This window comes from Rhinopithecus bieti, unplaced genomic scaffold (assembly GCF_001698545.2).
Source record: "Rhinopithecus bieti isolate Rb0 unplaced genomic scaffold, ASM169854v2 scaffold_48197, whole genome shotgun sequence".
NCBI lineage: Eukaryota > Metazoa > Chordata > Mammalia > Primates > Cercopithecidae > Rhinopithecus > Rhinopithecus bieti.
In genome coordinates, this window is record NW_016819410.1 from 1,530,499 (window position 1) to 1,550,379 (window position 19,881).

General features: G+C 38.2%; 1 protein-coding gene across 1 annotated transcript in view; it reads left to right on the forward strand.

The window, feature by feature from the left end:
* Positions 1-16,208, forward strand: part of CHMP4C (charged multivesicular body protein 4C) — a 31,798-nt gene extending 15,590 nt beyond the window's left edge. Inside the window, exons 2-5 of the mRNA XM_017858957.1 lie at positions 8,750-8,927; positions 11,058-11,172; positions 13,850-14,003; positions 14,185-16,208. Of these exons, the coding sequence (XP_017714446.1) occupies positions 8,750-8,927; positions 11,058-11,172; positions 13,850-14,003; positions 14,185-14,249 (512 nt within the window). The 3' untranslated portion in view covers positions 14,250-16,208. The remainder of the gene's footprint in view (positions 1-8,749; positions 8,928-11,057; positions 11,173-13,849; positions 14,004-14,184) is intronic.
* Positions 16,209-19,881: the final 3,673 nt, after the last annotated feature.

The window sequence follows — 19,881 nt, forward strand, 5'->3', positions numbered from 1 at the left end:
TGAACCAGGGAGTCAGAGGTTGCAGTGAGCCAAGATTGCACCACTGCACTCTAGCCTGGTGACAGAGTGAGACTGTCTTAAAAAAAAAAAAAAGCAACCTTAGTAATTATGAATGTTGCATAAATTGCTACTATTTATTTACTTACTACATCCCTGCCATTCACAGGGACTGTATAATATGTTTTCCATAAATTATCACTAGTTCTTGTAATCACCCAGCCTGATATAATCCCCATTTTCAGAACAGCAAACTAAAGCTCAGAGAAGGGATGTGACTTGCCCAAGAACACACATCTGTGAAGTCATGGAAGAGGAATTCGCACTCTGGTGTTGAAAGGCCACACTGTTTCCATTATTCCATGCTGTCCTTATCCTATGTGCAAAATTATCAAATTTATTCACTTACTATCTATTCATTTTATTTCTGTAAAATGGCCAATATCTACTCTTGGGACTCTTGTGAGAATTAAATGTGATAAATCACATAATGCACATAAAGCAGTTATCACCAATTTAACATATGGCAAGTGCTCCATAAGTGTTGATTTTTGTTATGTATTTTGTTGGCCAGGTGCCAGGAACTGGACAAGGTGCTCGGGAACCAGGTAAATAAGATGCTCTTTTCTCCAAGAGTTTATACTTAGGCATAGGAGAGGTGAGGCAGAATAGATTTTAGAAATAATTCTACTATAGTATGATAAATGCAGCAGCAGATACGGATCCACAGGTCAGTTGGTCATTCTCCCTGTGTGGTGGAGAAAACCCTCACACAGCTCTGATTATTAATGTGGTAAGCCTCTTTTTTTTCAGCTTTTAAGTTCAGTAGGTACATGTGCAGGTTTGTTACATGGGTAATCCACATTGTTGGTATTTGGTGTATAAATGATTTTGTCACCCAGGTAGTGATCATAGTACCCAATAGGTAGTTTTTCGAACCTTATCCTCCTCTCACCCTCCCCTCTCAGTTAAGCTCTGGTGTTTACTGTTCTCATCGTTGTGTCCACGGGTACCATTCCCACTTATAAGTGAGAACGTGCAGTGTTTGGTTTTCTGTCGCTACATTACTTCACTTAGGATAATGGCCTTCAGCTGTATCCATGTTGCTGCAAAGACTATAATTTCATTTTTAATGGCTGCGTAGTATTCTGTGGTATATACATACCACATTTTATTTATCCAATTCATGGTTGATGGGCATCTAGGTTGATTCCATGTCTTTGCTATTATGAATAATGCTGTGATGAACATAAGGGTGCATATGTCCTTTTAGTAGAGTGATTTATATTCCTTTGGGTATATACCCAGTAATGGGAGTGCTGGGTTGAATGGTAGTTCTATTTTAAGTTTTTTGAGAAACCTCCAAACTACTTTCCACAGGAGAGGAATTGATTTATATTCCTACCAGCTCCGTATAAGCATTATGTTTTTGCCACAATCTTGCCAAAATCTGTTGGCAGATTTTTTTTTTTTTGACATTTTAATCGTAGTCACTGACTGGTGTGAGATGGTATCTCTCATGATTTTGATTTACATTTTGATTTTGATGTACATTTCTCTACGATTAGTGATGTTGAACTGTTTTAAATATGCTTGTTGGCCACATGTATGCCTTCTTTTGAGAAGTGTCTGTTCATGTCCTTTGCCCACTTTAAAATGAGATTACTTGGGCTGGGCGCGGTGGCTCAAGCCTGTAATCCCAGCACTTTGGGAGGCCGAGACGGGTGGAATCACGAGGTCAGGAGATCGAGAGGACCATCCTGGCCCACACGGTGAAACCCTCTCTACTAACAAAATAGCAAAAAACTAGCCAGGCGCGAGATGGGGCGGGTGGGTCCGGTAGTCCGCAGCTACTCCCGGGAGGCGCTGAGGCCCAGGAGAATGGCATAAACCGGGAGCCGGAGCTTGCAGTGGGGCCGAGATTGCGCCACTCGCACTCAAACAGCCTGGGCGACAGAGCGAGAGTCATGTCGTCAAAAAAAAAAAAAAAAAAAAAAAAAAAAGAAGATTACTTGTTTATTACCTGTTGAATTGTTTAAATTCCTTATAGATTCTGTATATTAGACCTTCGCCAGATGCATAGTTTGTTAATATTTTCTCCCATTCTGTAGGTTTCTGCTTACTCTGTTGATGGTTTCTTTTGCCATGCAGAAACTGTTTAATTAGACCCCACTTATCTGTTTTTGTTTTTGTTGCAATTGGTTTTGGAGACTTTATTATGAAAGCTTTTTGCTGAGGCATATGTCCAGAATGGTATTTCCTAGGTTTTCTTCTTGGGTTTTTATAGTTTTAGGTCTTATATTTAACTCTTTAATTCATTTTGTGTTGATTTTTGTATATGATAACAGGAAGCGGTCCAGTTTAAATCTTCCATGAATGACTAGCCAGTTATCACAGTATCATTTATTGATTATGGAGTTATTTTCCCATTGCTTGTTATTGTTAGTTTTGTTAAAGATCAAATGGTTGTAGGTGTGTACTTTTAATTCTGGGTTCTCTATTCTGTTCCATTTGTCTATGTGTTTGTTTCTGTACCAGTACCATGCTGTTTGGGTACTATAGCCTTGTAATATAGTTTAAAGTCAGGCAGTGTGGTACCTTTAGCTTTGTTCTTTTGCTAAGCATTGCTTTGGCTATTTGGGCTCATTTTTGGTTCCCTATGCATTTTAGTATTTTTTTTCTAATTCTATGAAAAATGATATTGGTAGTTTAATAGGAATAGTATTGAATCTGTTCATTGTTTTAGGCAGTATGGCCATTTTTTTTTAACAATATTGATTCTTCCCATCCATGAACATGGAATTTTTTCCATTTGTTTGTAGAATCTCTGATTTCTTTCAGCAGTGTTTCATAATTCTGTGATATGGTTTGGCTGCGTCCCTACCCAAATCTCACCTTGAATTGTAGTTCCCATAATCTCCACATGTCATGGGAGGGACTAGGTTGAGATAATTGAATCATGTGGGTGGTTCCCCCATCCTGTCTCAATAGTGAGTTAGTTCTCACAAGATCTGATGGTTTAATAAGGGATTTCCCTCTTTGCTGGGCTCTCATTCTTCTCCTTCCTGCCTCCATGTGAAGAACGATGTGTTTGCTTCCCCTTCCACCATGACTGTAAGTTTCCTGAGATTTCCTGAGATCTCCCCAGCCCTGCGGAACTGAGTCCGTTAAACCTCTTTCCTTTATAAATTACCCAGTCTTGGGTATGTCCTTATAGCAGTGGGAGAATGGGCTAATACAGTAAATTGGTACTACAGGGAGTAGGGCACTGCTGTAAAGATACCTGAAAATGTGGACATGTCTTTGGAACTGGGTAACAGGGAGAGATTGGAACAGTTTGGAGGGCTCAGAAGAAGACAAGAAAATGTGGGAAAGTTTGGAACTTCCTAGAGACTTGTAGAATGGCTTTGACCAAAATGCTGATAGTGATATAGACAATGAAGTCCAGGCTGAGTTGGTCTCAGATGGAGATGAGGAACTTGTTGAATATTGGAGTAAAGGTCACTATTGCTATGCAAAGAGACTGGGGGCATTTTGCCCCTGCCCTAGAGATGTGCGGAATTTTGAACTTGAGAGAGATGATTTAGAGTATCTGGTGGAGGGAATTTCTAAGTGGCAAACTGTTCAAGGGGAAGCAGAGCATAAAAGTTTGGAAAATTTGCAGCCTGATGATGTAGTAGAAAAGAAAACCTCATTTTCTGAGGAGAAATTCAAGCTTGCTGCAGAGATGTGCATAAGTAAGGAGGAGTCCCATGTTAATCACTAAGACAATGGTGAAAATGTCTCCAGGGCATGTCAGACACCTTTGTGGCAGCCCCTCCCATCACAGGCCTGGAGGCCTAGGAGGGAAAAATGGTTTCCTGAGCCTGACCCAGGGCCCCCTACTGTGTGCAGCCTAGGGACTTGGTGCCCTGCATCCCAGCTGCTCCAGTTAAAAGGGGCCAAGGAGGATGAAAGGGAATCAAAGGGCCCAAGGTACAGATTGGGCCATGGCTTCAGAGGGTGCAAGCCCCAAGCCTTGGCAGCTTCCACATGGTGTTGAGCCTGCAGGTGTATAGTAGTAAAGAATTGAGGTTTGGGAACCTCTGCCTAGGTTTCAGAGGATATATGGAAACACTTGATGTCCAGGGAGAAGTTTGCTGTAGGGGCAGAACCCTCATGGAGAACCTCTGCTATGGCAGTGCAGAAGGGAAATGTGGGGCTGGAGCTCCCACACAGAGTCCCCACTAGGGCACTGTCTAGTGGAGCTGTGAGAACAGGGCTATCATTCTCCACACCCCAGAATGATAGATCCATCAACAGCTTGCACTGTGTGCCTGGAAAAGACACAGACACTCAATGCCAGGTGTGAAGGCAGCCAGAAATGGGGCTATACCCTGTAAAGCTCCAGGGGCAGAGCTTCCCAAGGCTGTGGTAGACCACCTTTTGCATCAGCATAACCTGATGTGAGACATGGAGTCAAAAGAGGTCATTTTGGAACTTTAAGATTTAATGACTGCACTATTGTATTTTGGACTTGCATGGGGCCTGTAGCCCCTTTGTTTTGGCTAATTTCTCCCATTTGGAACAGGTGTATTTACACAATGCTTCTACACCCACTGAACTTGCTTTTGATTTTAGAGGCTCATAGGCAGAAGGGACTTGCCTTGTCTCAGATGAGACTTTGGACTTGAACTTTTAAGTTAATGCTGGAATGAATTAAGACTTTGGGGTCTGTTGGAAGGGCATGATTGTGTTTTGAAATGTGAGGATGTGAAATTTGGGAGGGGCCGGGGGTGGAATGATATGGTTTGGCTGTGTCCCCACCCAAATCTCATCTTGAATTCTAGTCCCCACAATCCCCATGTGTCATGAGGGACCAGGTTGAGATAACCGAATCATGGGGATGGTTTCCCCCATCCTATTCTCATGATAGTGAGTTAGTTCTCACAAGATCTGATGGTTTTATAAGGGGCTTCCCCCTTTGCTAGGCTCTCATTCTTCTCCTTTGGGCTGCCATGTGAAGAAGGACGTGTTTGTTTCCCCTTCCACCATGATTGTAAGTTTCCTGAGGCCTCCCCAGCCCTGCGGAACTGCTAGTCAATTAAACCTCTTTCCTGTATAAATTACCCAATCTCAGGTATGTCTTTATAGCAGCAGGGGAATTGACTAATACATTCTTCTTGTAGCGATCTTTCACCTCCCTGTTTAGCTGTATTCCTAAGTATTTTATTCTTTTTGTTGGTAAGCCTCTGTTGAGTGTGATGTTGTGAAAAGGACTTTAAGCCATTTGACTTACAAAATTATTTCAGTTCTTTCCTAAAAGACAGATTAAACAAATTTTCTTCTATAAAAAAGTTTGTATATAACAAGGAAAAATGAAAAAAAAGAAAAAAATGTAAGTGCTGTTCATCAAGAACTTAAATTGTGGTGTTGTACCTGGAGAGGGAGTTGGAGCAGAGCTTGAGGATCCCCAAACCTCCACAGTGGGCAGGAAGGAGTGAGGAAGGACTGTCACCACTTATAAGAAAAATAAAGATGTCCCACACCCAGAGGCAAGCCTTTCTTTGGTAACCATAGAAATCCTCTGCTTATGTACCTGCCCCACCTTTTTCTTACACAGAGCTATGGGCAACCTTCCCTTTAGGAGAGAGGCCTTGTGGGGAAACACTCTCACATAACGACAAGATGCACAGCCACTTACATGAACTCTTCCAGTCTGTCATAATATTTATAAATATGAACCTATAATAGATCAGAAGAATTTTGAGGAAAGGTAATTGCATGAAAGAGAAGAATCAAGATAAGCAACACAAACGATGGAACCCAGGAGAACAGAGGTAATGTCAGAAATAAAATATGTTACAAATAAAACTAGTGTTAGTATCTTCAGAGAGATTAAAGAGGCAATTACATCTATAAAACAAGAATAGGCTGCCATTAAAAAATGAGTAACTAAAGAACAAGTTTTTAGAAGTTAGAAACATAATTTTTTTTAATAAAAGGTAAAAAAGTAGAATGAATATTGCTGAAGACTAAATTAGTGATCTGAAAATAAAGTCAAGGAATTTTCCCAGAACATAGATCAAAAAGACAAGGAGGGCTGGGTGTGGTGGCTCACACCTGCAATCTCAGCACTTTGGGAGGCCAAGGGGAGTAGGATTGCTTGAGGCCAGGAATTTGAGACCAGCTTGGGCAGTACAGCAAGACCCTGTCTCTACAAAAAAATTTTAAAAAATAGCTGGGTACGGTGACATGTGCCTGTAGTTGCAGGATTGCTTAAGCCAGGAGTTCAAGGCTGCAGTGAGCTCTGATTGTACCACTGCATCCAGCCCGAGTGACAGAGTGACTCCTTGTGTCAAAACAAAAAAATGTATAGGATAGAGCCAAAGAATACGATGTTCGTCTTATATTATGGCATTTCAAAAGAGAGAAAACAGAATGTTTTCAGGGTGTGTGTGTAATTGTATATATAATTAAATAAAAATAAATCGAAATTTCAGAAGAGAGTAGACAGAAATACAGGGGAGGAAGGAGTGATTAAAAAAATAATAGGATACAATTTTTTCAAGCTGAAGGAAGACTTGAGTCTTCAGATTGAAAATACTCACTGAATGCTCAGTTGGAAAAAGCAAAAAACAAAAGACATATACCTAGATGCATACTGGTTAAATTTTGTAACTCCAAAGTGTAAAAGAAAGTCTTTAACATTTTTGGAGAGGAAATAAGAAAAGAGATTATCTGCAAAGGGATGAGAATAATTTTATTATCAAGCTTTTGAAAAGTTAGCTATTCAAAGATAATCTTTTGAAATATTTTGAACCTAGCATTCTGTAAAAATCCAAACTGTCACTCAAGTTTGAGGCAAAATAAAGACATATTCAGACTTACAGGCATTCAAATAATTTATATCTATGCACCTTTTCTGGAAAGTGTAATATTGTAAGTTTTACTCCAGTAAAATAAAGAAGCAATCCAAGAAAGAGGACAATATAGAATACAAGAAGCAATAGTAAGAAATTTATAAATGATTGTTAAAATTGTGTCTACGAAGCTTAGGACAATTGTTAAGAAAGATTTCCTTAACATTGGAAAGTATAATAAAAAAAACTCTGTGAATCATCAGGGACTAATAAAATTGCAGATTATTTCAGTCAAACCTTCCAGAGTTTGGAGTGGGAAGGGAATCTTATTTGGGAACAATAAATTACAGATACTGATTAATTTTCAACATAGAAGAAAACTTGTTTAATTATATGTGTCTTAAGGGTATCCATTAAGAGAATAAATTCAGTATATATAATTGTCCAACAATTAAAGGGAAACAATGAACAAAGAAAATTTAATGAATCTATATAAATACAAGAAAGCAGAAAGAGAACAAAAAGCATAACAAACAGAAAACACAAAAAAGATGACAATAAAGAGACGGTATTAGATAGCATACCAGTTACTACAATAAATAAGACCGAGTGAAAATCTTACATTAAGTAACAGAGACTATCTAAATGGGTCAAAAACAATCATTAAAAGTAAACACCCATGTAGAGTAATATAGATGTCTTTAATATGTATATAAAATCAAATATAAACAATTTTGAAGTAGTGGTCTATGTAAAGATTTTTACAGACAAATTGTAATAAAAAACTGGCATATTAACTTAATAAAACAAAATGGAATTCAAGGCAAAAAAGAATGAATGGGATAGCGAGTAATACTTGATTACAGTAAAAATTCACCAAGAAAGCATAATGGCTATGAGTCTTTGTGCACTGTAGAAAAAGCACTGGAATGAATCAATCAAATTTGTTGCAATTACAAGAATAAATGGGCCAAAACAGAAGAGAGACTTCTCTCCAAAGTCTCTATTGTGATAACTTACCTGCTTTACATTGAAACCATAAAACCATTTGAGTTCTTTTGCCAATTCCATTTAATTATCACTTATTTTCACATTAACATTCTGCTGCTGCTCTTTTTGCTCTCTCTCCCTAAATGCATTATGAAAACAGATATTTTTAGGGCCTTTTTTGGTTGCCTTCCAAGGTGCCACAGTCAAGAGGGCTCTACTTGTTTTGTGGTTTCAGAGTGAGGCAAGTTAGGTTATCTTACTAATGTTAATGGGAAGATTATTTGGTTATCATTTCTCTGAAGGCCCTGCTCTTTTCTCTCACCATTGTGCCATCTGATCCTTGAATACAACTCTAGCAGTGCTGAATTCATGGATGCTCACAGTTAGATGTAACCTCAATAGCCATCTCAAAATCATTTCAGACCAAGACATACAGCTCAGCATTCTAAGTTCTTGTTCCAGCTGCCACTGTCTTCCTTTAAGCAAGTCACTTCACTTCTCTGGTCTCAATGAACTTGCCTTTAAGAAAATGGGCCTAGAATCAATCGTCATTAAAGTCTTTACATTCTCTAAAGGTTTGCTTTTCTATTGCTTGATTTTACTCATATTTTATCCTTTTCTAAAATCTGACATTGACAAAACATTTCTATGGCATATGTTTTGGAATAGGAAAACTGACTTTTCATCTGCTTACACTTGCCAGATCTTTGGAAGAAAAGAATAATAAAATGTTGGAGACGGTACTAGTTGGTGTAGGTAATTGAGAGGACAATGTGAGTCATTCATTTTTCAGGTTTATTTTGGTATATTCATTGGCCTTAGGTACAAGCAGGTCTAAGTCCATAGTGGTGCTAAGCAAACATCTCTTGAGTTAGTGTCTCTTTCTCTTTCCTAATAAATGTAGCTTCTCTCTTATTTAGCTGCATTACAGGCACTAAAGAGAAAGAAGAGGTTCGAGAAACAGCTCACTCAGATTGATGGCACACTGTCTACCATTGAGTTCCAGAGAGAAGCCCTGGAGAACTCACACACCAACACTGAGGTGTTGAGGAACATGGGCTTTGCAGCAAAAGCGATGAAATCAGTTCATGAAAACATGTGAGTAACTCTAGTCTTCCTCTGAATCATAAATTCCCTCAGTGTTGGAAAGAACTTTTGGAACCATATGATGATTTTGGCAGGAATGGGTTTACTCATCTGAGGCTCTTTGACATGTTGAATAAAATACTGTCTCAGAGAAAGATTAAAGGTTATAGCAACAACAACAAGAAAGACCATGAAAAAAAAAAAGGGCATTCATTTTGCCTGTAATGTTTCCCAGTTACTTTATGATTGCTGGAAACTGTACCTGTAAATATTTTAATTCTAAAGTTTAAAAAAGGCTTCAATTTCAACCTGTGTGAGGGTTTTGGATCTATGGGATAGTGGCTGTCAAACTTTGGAGGGAATCAGAATCACCTGGAGAGTAAATAAAGAGAACACAGATGCCCAGGCTCCTTGAACTGGCAAAGTGTTTGGGTCCATGTGATTCTGATGCTAACCAGTGTCTGAGAACCACTGACACAGAAGAACAGTCATGAGCATGGATTTTGGGGTCAAATTTTCTGGGCTATAATCCCAGGTCAGCTGCTGGCTATCCCTTGGGCAAATTACCATACCTTATTCAGTTTCCTGATATGTAAATTAGAGATGATAATAGTACTTACTTACCTCATGGTTATTGTGGGATTCGATGAGATACTAAATGTAATGCACTTAGTATAGTTCCTGGCACAAAGTGAGCACTCAATAATCAATATTCACAATTTGCTTTACATTCACACTGGGCAATATGTCTGGGACCTGATCCTTTCCTGATACTGGACATGATAGTGGAACCTGGGCCAAGGATGCACAAGAGCAATGAGTGCCTAAGAGATGTAGACAAATTTCCATAGAGTGGGAAAAGGTGAAAAAGGTGGCAGTTGGGGGCAGTGAAGACAACCTTGCCAACATTTTCTTTTCTGAATAATTCATTAACAATCAGCCTTCATTTTGACAGCTTCAGGGAGACATTAGATTCATTATCACAGTCAAAATTCTCTATTGCTTTTGGATACTAAAATGTATTACAAAATCAGCCTTTCTCTCCAGGCAGCTTGGCAGCATCATACCATTGTATTACATTTGAGAAAAATTTGTTCCCAGGCCCAAAGTTTAGCGATACATTTTTTCATACTCCTTTTAGAAATAAATATATTAGTTTTATATTTATTATAAATAGGATAATAAGGTTTAGAGATAAGGGGTGGTCATAGGGAGGTAAAAGTATTCTTTTGGATTATTGCATGAAAATATGTCAAAATAGCTCTTCTAGAGTCAGAGAAAATAACAAAAAAATTACTTCCACTGGGAATCAAACTTTTGATATTTAGGCTACTTAATAAGGAGGGACATTGCCACTTCTCTTATATCCAATCTGTGTGGCCTAGTTTCAGAGTTGGAGGAATTATTCAGAGACAAGCTACTATAGAAACATTCCAGAACCTGGCATGTAGACACCGAGATGCTTAGGCGGGTGTTTAGCAGCCAGTGAAGCTCAGGTGTTGGAAAATGTCTTCAAAGCAGCTATTCATTCTGAGCCAGTGGCCACCTAGATTTATTTGCTGCAGTTGCTAATTCTTCTGAGGGCTGTATAAGTTTAATCCTGCTCTCTTTAGTAGTGTCTCAGGGCATCACCGCTATGGGAAAACCTTCAGGGAGCCAGGATCTCAGAGCTGCTAAGTGTTACAGAAAACAGATCTCTAGACCCAGCGTTTAGCTTCAACAAAGGGCTGCTGTCAGATAGGGGCTCCTGAGAGCTGCCAAAAGCTCATTTGGTTCCAGTGGTCCTGGTGGTCTGTGGCAGTGTTTCCCGCAGAGTTGATACACAGCAGCATGTATTTAAATTTGTCATATGCCCTACCAGACAAAATTTCAAAATAGGTCTATAAATACTGATAGTTATAAAATACTTTTATTTTTAGTGAGTTCCAAATGTAACAGGAACTTAATGTTTGTAATATATGGATTATTAAGTTTTAAAATATAAGTTATCTTTAAAGTTTATAGATATCATCAGGAATATATATCCTACTCAAATAACTAAGAACTTATATTAAATAAACTGTCTTTTTTATATAGGATTATATCTAAACTCATAATTATAAGTTAAAATTCTAAAATGTTCAACAAAATATGATTTCCCAGGGATCTGAACAAAATAGATGATTTGATGCAAGAGATCACAGAGCAACAGGATATCGCCCAAGAAATCTCAGAAGCGTTTTCTCAACGGGTTGGATTTGGTGATGACTTTGATGAGGTACGTAAGCCAATATGAAGAATTCAGGATTGTGGCTGCTATAAAGAGTAGGTTCCCGTCGTATACAGCAGGCAGCTTCCCTTACTACTGAAAGAACAAGTGATATTTGTCAGAAAGGTACTTCTCTTAAGAGAAAAATAAAGTGTTAGTAGCTCTGATTTAAAGGAAAGATTAATATAGTTTGGCAAACAGCCACCTAGTTAAGTTTTCAGCTATTAAGGAAAGAACAGCATGTGATTATGTAAAGTTAGTGACTTTTAATGGTTGAAGCCTAAACAGCCCTATTACGAGGAACTGAGTGCTCGCACATCTGGGTAAAACAGAGTAGACTTTGTCATTCTGCATGAAACAGATGTATCATGCTCTGTAGCTGTTAAATTAGAGGTTAGGCTGCCTCTGTTTATTACTCAGACTATGAAACCAAATAAATATGGAGTGGCATTATTAACACACACATTCCATTTAGATTAATCAGTCCAATAATACAGACAGACTATAATTATAATGATGATGTCTGCACTGTGAATTTCAATTGTTCTGCTCAAAGCACACACAAGTAGGACTACTACAGATTTAGGAATATTTCCAAAGCTTGGATTAGCATGGCAAAGAATCCAGCTTCCTGCATCTATGTGGTATTAAAAATAATACATTTAGCAAGTAAGACCTGGCTCCGTGGAATCCCCAGAAATGAGAATGGGGTATCAACACCTTTTAAAAATGGTGTAGACAAGGGGTCGGCAAAAATTTGGCTTGCAGGCCAAATTCTTCCCATGACCTGTTTTTGTACATCCCATAAGCTCAGGGTGGGTTTCACAATTTTAAGGTGTTGTAGAAAACGATGACAACAAAGGAGATCATGGGGCAGAAGAAAACATGCAGCCTGCAAAGCCTGCAATATTACTATTTGGGCCTTTACAGAAAAAGTTTTTCAACTCCTGATATAGACTAATAAGCATCTAATGAGTACATTATGATATGGTGGAAAGGACTCTGGGTTTATGTGGACACCTGGGCTCTATCATTTGTTAAAAACTTTGTGTAAGTCCCTTTTACTTTTCTGACTCTTGGTTTTCTTATCTATGATAATGAAGATTATTGGATCACTGGATTATCTCTAAAACATCTTAAGTTCTAAAATTCCTTTCTCAGTGGTCTTAGTGTTTGGTACCTAAAAGATGAAAATGGTGGAGGAGACAATTGCTCTGTTGTTAATATATTACTAAAGAAAATATTAATATGTTTCTGCTGCTGTTGATAATGATGACGTATTATTGGCAATTCTGGGCATACATTCTGCATAGGATAGCGTGTTTTGCCATTACTATATTTATGGTATTTGTCCCTAATTGTTTTGTGAGCAGAAATAGGACACCAGGGTATTCATTCTGATGCCATTTTATTCATATAGCCTGTGGAGATCCATCAAGTACACCACTATATTGACTGTGCTATTTCATACGGCCCAATGCTATACACCTTCATATTTTCTTTTCTTTTTATGAGGCGCATTTAATAGAGGTCAATCTTTAGTTTGCTGCAGTTCTGATACCCACTGACCTAATAAAATGTTGTGTTTGGCTTAAATATCTTCTCTCTTTCCCCACATTACCCATTCCCCTTTACTCTTTCCCCACAATACTCTCACATTAATATTGGATAATTATTTGTTTATGTGCCTTCCTCCCTCATTTGAGTGTAGGCTTCTTGAATGTATGGAGTGTTGATTCAACTTTGCATCCCAGCACTGAGTTCAAAACCTGTCCAGGAGTCAGTGCTCAATAAATTTGTTGAATAATGAATGAATGATTCTCTCATTTGTTATTCTTCCATGAAAGAAAAATCTACTTGTTTGAATATAAGGTGTCCCAAGTCATTTCTAATAGTGACGACCTCATAATTCTGTCAATGACAAGTTTAGTTGTGACTCCCAAATGCTCTCTGAGAGGGGTTGGACTCCACTTGAGGACTTATGGAGCCAGTGAGATCTGAACTATCTGAGTCATCTCAGAATTGGCATAAGGTGACTTACATCTTTAAGGTCTTGAACTAGCCTTGTCTCTCAAAAGTTTTTGGAACAGAGAATAATTTAAGATTAAATCAGACTCTCTCAGACTATTGCTAAAAGAAAGAAATACGGTATACCTATCTTGAATTGAACTTTTCTGAACCCAAATGCACAGCATAATTTATATTGGCTTTGGTGATTTGATAAAAGAACCGTAGTATCTTTGATTCTTTTTACTTTCTGTGAGTTATGGTTTTGCTATACCTGTTGTTTTATTTTCTATAGCATTCGCCCGAAGAAAAACATTTATTTCCACCAATTAACATTTTGTGGATTCTAAACAGTAGAAAAGAACACATTGGAAAGATGACAGGCAAGGTGTAAATTTCCCAGAAACTGTGGGGGGTTATATATTCAGCTAGCACAAATTACTTGAATGGCTGTTTACTGAAGTATTAGAAGATTAACTACAACAAATTTGCACAACTCAGAATATTCATTTTTTAATCATTGTTCAGTGTTGCAAAAAAGACGTAGTTTTAAAATAAATATTCCATTTCACTGGGTTCTCACATATCAATTGGGTAGCAGATGTTCTTGTTATTGTGTTTGAGGAAACCCACGTCTTGAAACGTTAACTTCGTAATTCTTCCTTTCTCCTGTGTTCAGGATGAGCTGATGGCAGAACTTGAAGAATTGGAACAGGAGGAATTAAATAAGAAGATGACAAATATCCACCTTCCAAATGTGCCTTCCTCTTCTCTCCCAGCACAGCCAGATAGAAAACCAGGCATGTCCTCCACTGCACGTCGATCCCGAGCAGGTCTGTGACCCAACTCAACTACATGTGGTCAGATAGTTGCCTAAAATGATAGCCAGGCCCATTCTTTTTAGCACATGTTTTTGATTTCATATTGAACATATTTTTATATGTTCATACCTGTTTTCTATGCTGAAAGTGTGAATGTCACCAATTACTAATTTTTATCTATTTTATGTTCCAGCATCTTCCCGGAGGGCAGAAGAAGAGGATGATGATATCAAACAATTGGCAGCTTGGGCTACCTAAACTAAAATGCATTTTTTGATACGTAAATTAATGAGCTATAGATAAAATACAAAAAATGTTTTTGCCAAGTTCAGAAGTTAACAAAGACTCTGTTTTATAATTATACTGAATGAATAATTGTGTTTTAAGCCTCCTAAGTAAAAGTAAAAAACGAGTCATTTGTATACATGTACTCAGTGATGGAGGCTGGGCACGGTGTCTCACGCCTGTAATCCCAGCACTTTGGGAGTCTGAGGCAGGTGGATCACTTGAGTCTAGGAGTTCGAGTCCAGCCTGACCAACATGAAGAAACCCCGTCTCTACTAAAAATACAAAAATTAGCTGGACATGATGGTGGGCACCTGTAATCTCAGCTACTTGGGAGGCTGAGGCAGGAAAATCGCTTGAGCCCAGGAGATGGAGGTTGCAGTGAGCTGAGATCACGCCACTGCACTCCAGACTGGGCAACAGAGAGAGACTCTGTCTCAAAAAAAAAAAAAAAAAAAAAAAAAGATGTATTTAGTAGAACTGGGAAAAGTAACGTTATTTCCTATGCAAATGATGTGTATCCATGTACCCATGGTAAATGTAAATATACTGTGTCTCTTTTGGGAGCAACTTCTAGTAGAGGAGTCTTTCATGAGTGTCTCTACATAAGTAGTTTCACTTGAGTTTTGCAGTTTGAAATCTTAAAGGAGCTTTAATTGACATTTATTATACCAATTAAGCTTGGAATGGGGCAATAGATGCATTTCCCAAAATGTCTGAAAGCACTAACAGCTTACATTGCTGAGTGAGAATCTCCTGGGTGTAATTTAGCCACTTAGGGATCTGCGTGAACACTCCCAGGCCGTTATGATGCTGTTATGGCTTCAGTGTATAAATGCATGAGTGTTGTTTCTGTTCTGTTTTATGCTCTCTTGTATATTTATTTACACTTTACAGAATATCCCTTGTAAATACATAAAAATATTGGCAATTACAAGTGTATATTGAACAAAATGTTGGCCATTATTATTTTTAAATGAAAATAAATTACAAAATTATGGATTACCCATAATAGATCATGGACCATCAAATGACAAATATCATTTAATAAGATATTTTAGTATTCTCTACATTTGCTTGCCAACACGGTGGAATGGAAAGAGCAGTAGACCTGATGGTAGGAGTCCTGGGTTTCAGTCCCTGCTCTGACACTAACATGAGCCATAGACTCTCTGAGCCTTTGTTTCTTCACTGGCAAACCTAAGGATTGGACTGGATGATTTCTAATGATTTCATCCTGCCACAGACCTTTTGCATATTCTGTTCTCCTTGGCAGTCTTCCTACCCTGCACAGTGCAGGTACCAATCTTACTTATTCCTTAAATCTTAGTTAAAAAATCCTTGTTTTGGGAAACTTTGCTTGATTGCCCAGACTAACTCAGATTTTCCCATTATATGCTGTTGCAGTGCTCTGCCTTCTGTTATTTCTTACCATGGTTTATATTACATATTTACTTGAATGATTCTTTAATTATTGTTGCTCTTCCGTGCTGAGCTGTGCTAACCACGAGGGCAGGGACTGCATTTCTTTTAGTTCAATAGTTGATTCCCAGCATTCTGCAGTTTCTCATCAGCAGGCAATCAGTCAGTATTTATTAAATGAATGGCAATTAACTGTTTATATCTTTCGGGCCGTGGTAGAATAACAGGATCTAGATTTACCTTATACTCTTAAACAACTGGAAAACTGGACAAAATACAGGGAACAAAATTTTTTCAGACTTTGGACAACAGGCAGCACTGGACAATGTTTCCTGGGAAGGGAAACCAGTAATGTGAGCACTTCCATGGCCCCAGCCCCTGCCTATACAGGGAAAGGGAAGCCAAGTAGAGCCTGGTGGTCTTGCTGAGTTGAGAAAATTTGTGGGGAAGAGTGCTAGAAAGGAAGTTTCTGCAGAGATTGAGATTGAGAGAGAAAAAGAGAGAGAGAAAGCCGTAAGCTGGAGGGCATGAGGTATCTATGGTCTGAATGTTTGTGCCCCTACCCCCTAAATTCATGCATTGAAATTCTCACCCCTAAAGTGATAGTGTTAGGTGTGGGGCATTTTGGGAGTTGGTATTATGAATGATTAATGAGATTAGAGCTTTTATAAAGTAGGCCCAAGGGAGCTCATTCATAATTTTCCTCCATGTGAGGACACAGTAGGACACAATAAAGAAGGTGCCATCAATGAACCAGAGAGTGAGCCCTCACAAGACATCAAATTTGCTGATATCTTGATCTTGGACTTCCCAAACTCCAGAACCATGAGAAATAAATATCTGTTGTTAATAAGCTACCCAGTTGATGGTGTTTTGTTATGGCAATCCCAGCAGACTGAGAGAGAGAGAGAGGGAGACAAAGAGAGAGAGACAAAGAGGGCAAAGTGGTGGTGGGGGGATGGGGGAAGAGAGAGAGGGAGAGGCCAGAACTCTGGAACTGAGCAGAAGAGCACTTTCAAATCTTCCTCTGAGAACCAATCTGCATACATGTGTGAGGAAACTACTGACATCAAGAAGAACTGCTGGGAAGACAGGCGGATCAATCTCCAGAGCACACACAGGTCCAGGAATAGCTCCATTAGGCAGAGTGGAAAGACCTCCTAATACAGGAGGAATTAGATTCAGTTCTCAGAAGGGTATTGCTTCAGTAGTGGGGCCATATTACCCCTACACTAAAGAGCACACCCCACGAAGCCTGAAAGCAAACCTCAAAAGTATCAAATGATTCCAACTGACTAAATTGCATCCCAGAACAAAGCCCCTAAATACTTAAAGAAATATAAAAACTATCAATTAACAATAACACAATGAATAAAACCTTGGCACCCAATAGCATAAAATTCACAAAGTCCAGCATTGGCTTTGTTCAGTGTTCAAACATGCCAAGAAGCAGGGAAACACAATCCAGAACTAGGAGACAAACAGTAGGAATAGACTGTGAAATGACAAAAGGCAAGATTTTGAAACAGCTGTTACAAATATACTCCATATGTTCATTAAGATAGCTGTAATGAATATACTCCATATATCCAAGAAAGGAGAGGAAAGATATGATCATGATGAAGAGAAACCTGGAAAATATTTTAAAACAACCAAATTGAAGTTCTGGAGATGAAGAATACATGATCTGAAGTGAAAAATGCAGAATATCATGGACGGCATTAACAGCAGATTGGACACTGCAGAAGAAAAGATGAGTGAACTTGAAGACATAGTAACAGAAACAATTCTAATTAAGACACAGAGAAAGAAAAACACACACCCACACACACACACAAAAAAAAAAGCAGAAAAGAATAGAGCAAGATTGAGCTGTGGGACCATATCAATCAACTTAATATGCAGGTAATTGGAGTTCTGAAATGGTGATGGTGGGCTGGGTGGATGAGGGGCGATTTGGCAGAGGAAACAATAGAAAAAAACCTTTGAAGAAATAATGGCCAAAAAATTTCCAAATATGTTCAAAATTATAAACCCACAGTCCAATGAAATTCAACATACCTCAAGCAGAAGTCCCTGTATCCTTCAATAACAAAAGTAATTGTGGAATCTTAAAATGTCCAAATCTCATGAGTGAAGTCTGGGACAAGTCTGAATGTGTCTCCTTACTCTAGTTAAAATACACATGCCTACCCAGTTTAGCTAGACTGGTGAGATCCAAAGAGAATCCATTAACCACGTGAAATGAGACTCAATCAAGGCTAGTACAATTAAGAAACTGAATTTATAATTCCATTTAATTTTCGTTAGTTTAAATGTAAAAACTGACACGATTCATTTCTTAAAAAACTTTAAGTATGTTCAGAACACCTTGGGTATGTGAATTGACTTTTTATTTTCTTTCTTTCTTTTCTTTTTTCTTTTTTTTAATTTTTGATATGAGGTTTCACTGTATTGCCCAGGCTGAACTCAAACTCCTGGGCTCAAGCAATCTTCCAGCCTCAACCTCCCAGGTAGCTGAGAATATAGGCATGTACCATTGAATCTACTTTTTTTTTTTTTTGAGATGGAGTCTTGCTCTGTTACCAGGCTGGAGTGCAGTGGCCTGATCTCGGCTCACTGCAACCTCTGCCTTCTGGGTTCAAGAGATTCTCTTGCCTCAGCCTCCTGAGTAGCTGGGACTACAGGCGCATGCCACCACACCCAGCTAATTTTGTATTTTAGTAGAGATGGGGTTTCACCATGTTGGCCAGGATGGTCTCGATCTCTTGACTTTGTGATCTGCCCGACTTGGCCTCCCAAAGTCCTGAGATTACAGGCATGAGCCACTGCGCCCGGCTGAATCTACTTTGGTAACTGTAAAATTTATGAAGTCTTTATACAAACCAAATACTTCAAATGGAAATTTGCATCTCATTTAAAATGCACTCTAAGTGTGAAATACATATTGGATTTCAAAGACTTAATATATAAAAAAGAATATAAAATATCTCAAATAATTTTATATTGGTTACATGTTAAAATATTATTTTAGATGTTTTAGGTTAAAAAAATATATTGTTAACATCTATTTCACCTGGTTTTAAAACTTTAATGTGGCTCATGGGAAATTTAAAATTACATAAGTGGTTTACATTATTTTTCTATTGAGTATTCCTGGCCAAGACAAAATCCTGGATACCAGAGAGTATACAGATAATGTGTGACTTGAAATACTAAGATGCTAAAATATTAAAAAGAAATGTTTATAAAACATGACATTTTACCATGAAATGGAATGAAAATACTTTGACATAAATCATAATGCTGCTCCTCTGTCGACAATACGAAAGAATTGAAACATGAGAGAATAGTTGTAAAAGTAGATCATCTTTGGACTGAAAGTTATGAAAAAGAATAAAGATATTAATCAGACATCTAAGAGTATTTTTGGTAAAGCATCCTTAGAATGGGTAGACTTGTTTGGAAGTTATAAATTCTGGTATGTTTGCTAACAACTGATCCTACTTCTTACAGGGGCACCTCAGTGGTAGACCTCAGTTTGGGCAGTGCTGGATAACTAATCTGTTGGTATTCTGCCTTTTTAAATAAAATGTTTTCTGATAAGGAAGGTTTTTTGTTTTTGTTTTTTTCCTTTTTGGTTGTAGAAGTGCATTCAATATAACGTAAGAGAAAAAGTTGCATTTATCGGAAGGGATTTGGATATTCCAGAAATGAAAGCAATGTTTAAAATGCAAATCTGAGGAGGGTCACAAACCAGGGAGGCTCTGGAGGTCAGGGTATCTCTGGAGTTACTCCTTCTGAGTATTCAACTGTAGGGAAAGTAAGCTATCACCATTGTGAGTAAGCTGTTCTACTCAAGAGTCAAATTCCAGATGCAGAACATTTGGTTGGCCAAGCTTGGTTTATGTAACTGCCTCTGAAGTCAGTCATCTGAACTCTTATAAACTGAGAAGCAGGAAGGAGGGTGACTAAAGTATAGTGAAGATGATCCCACCTGAAGAAAGGGGAATGGTGTTGGCCACCTAAAACCTAAAAACACCACTTACAACAATAAGTGTCCGTGCAATAACGGAGAATAATTACATCTGAATTGCAGTGTTTCCTCATTCTTGGCAAACATAGAATCTGAGCAAAGACTTCTTTAGCAGAAACTGGGGTAGCAGATAATTTGTACACTGCA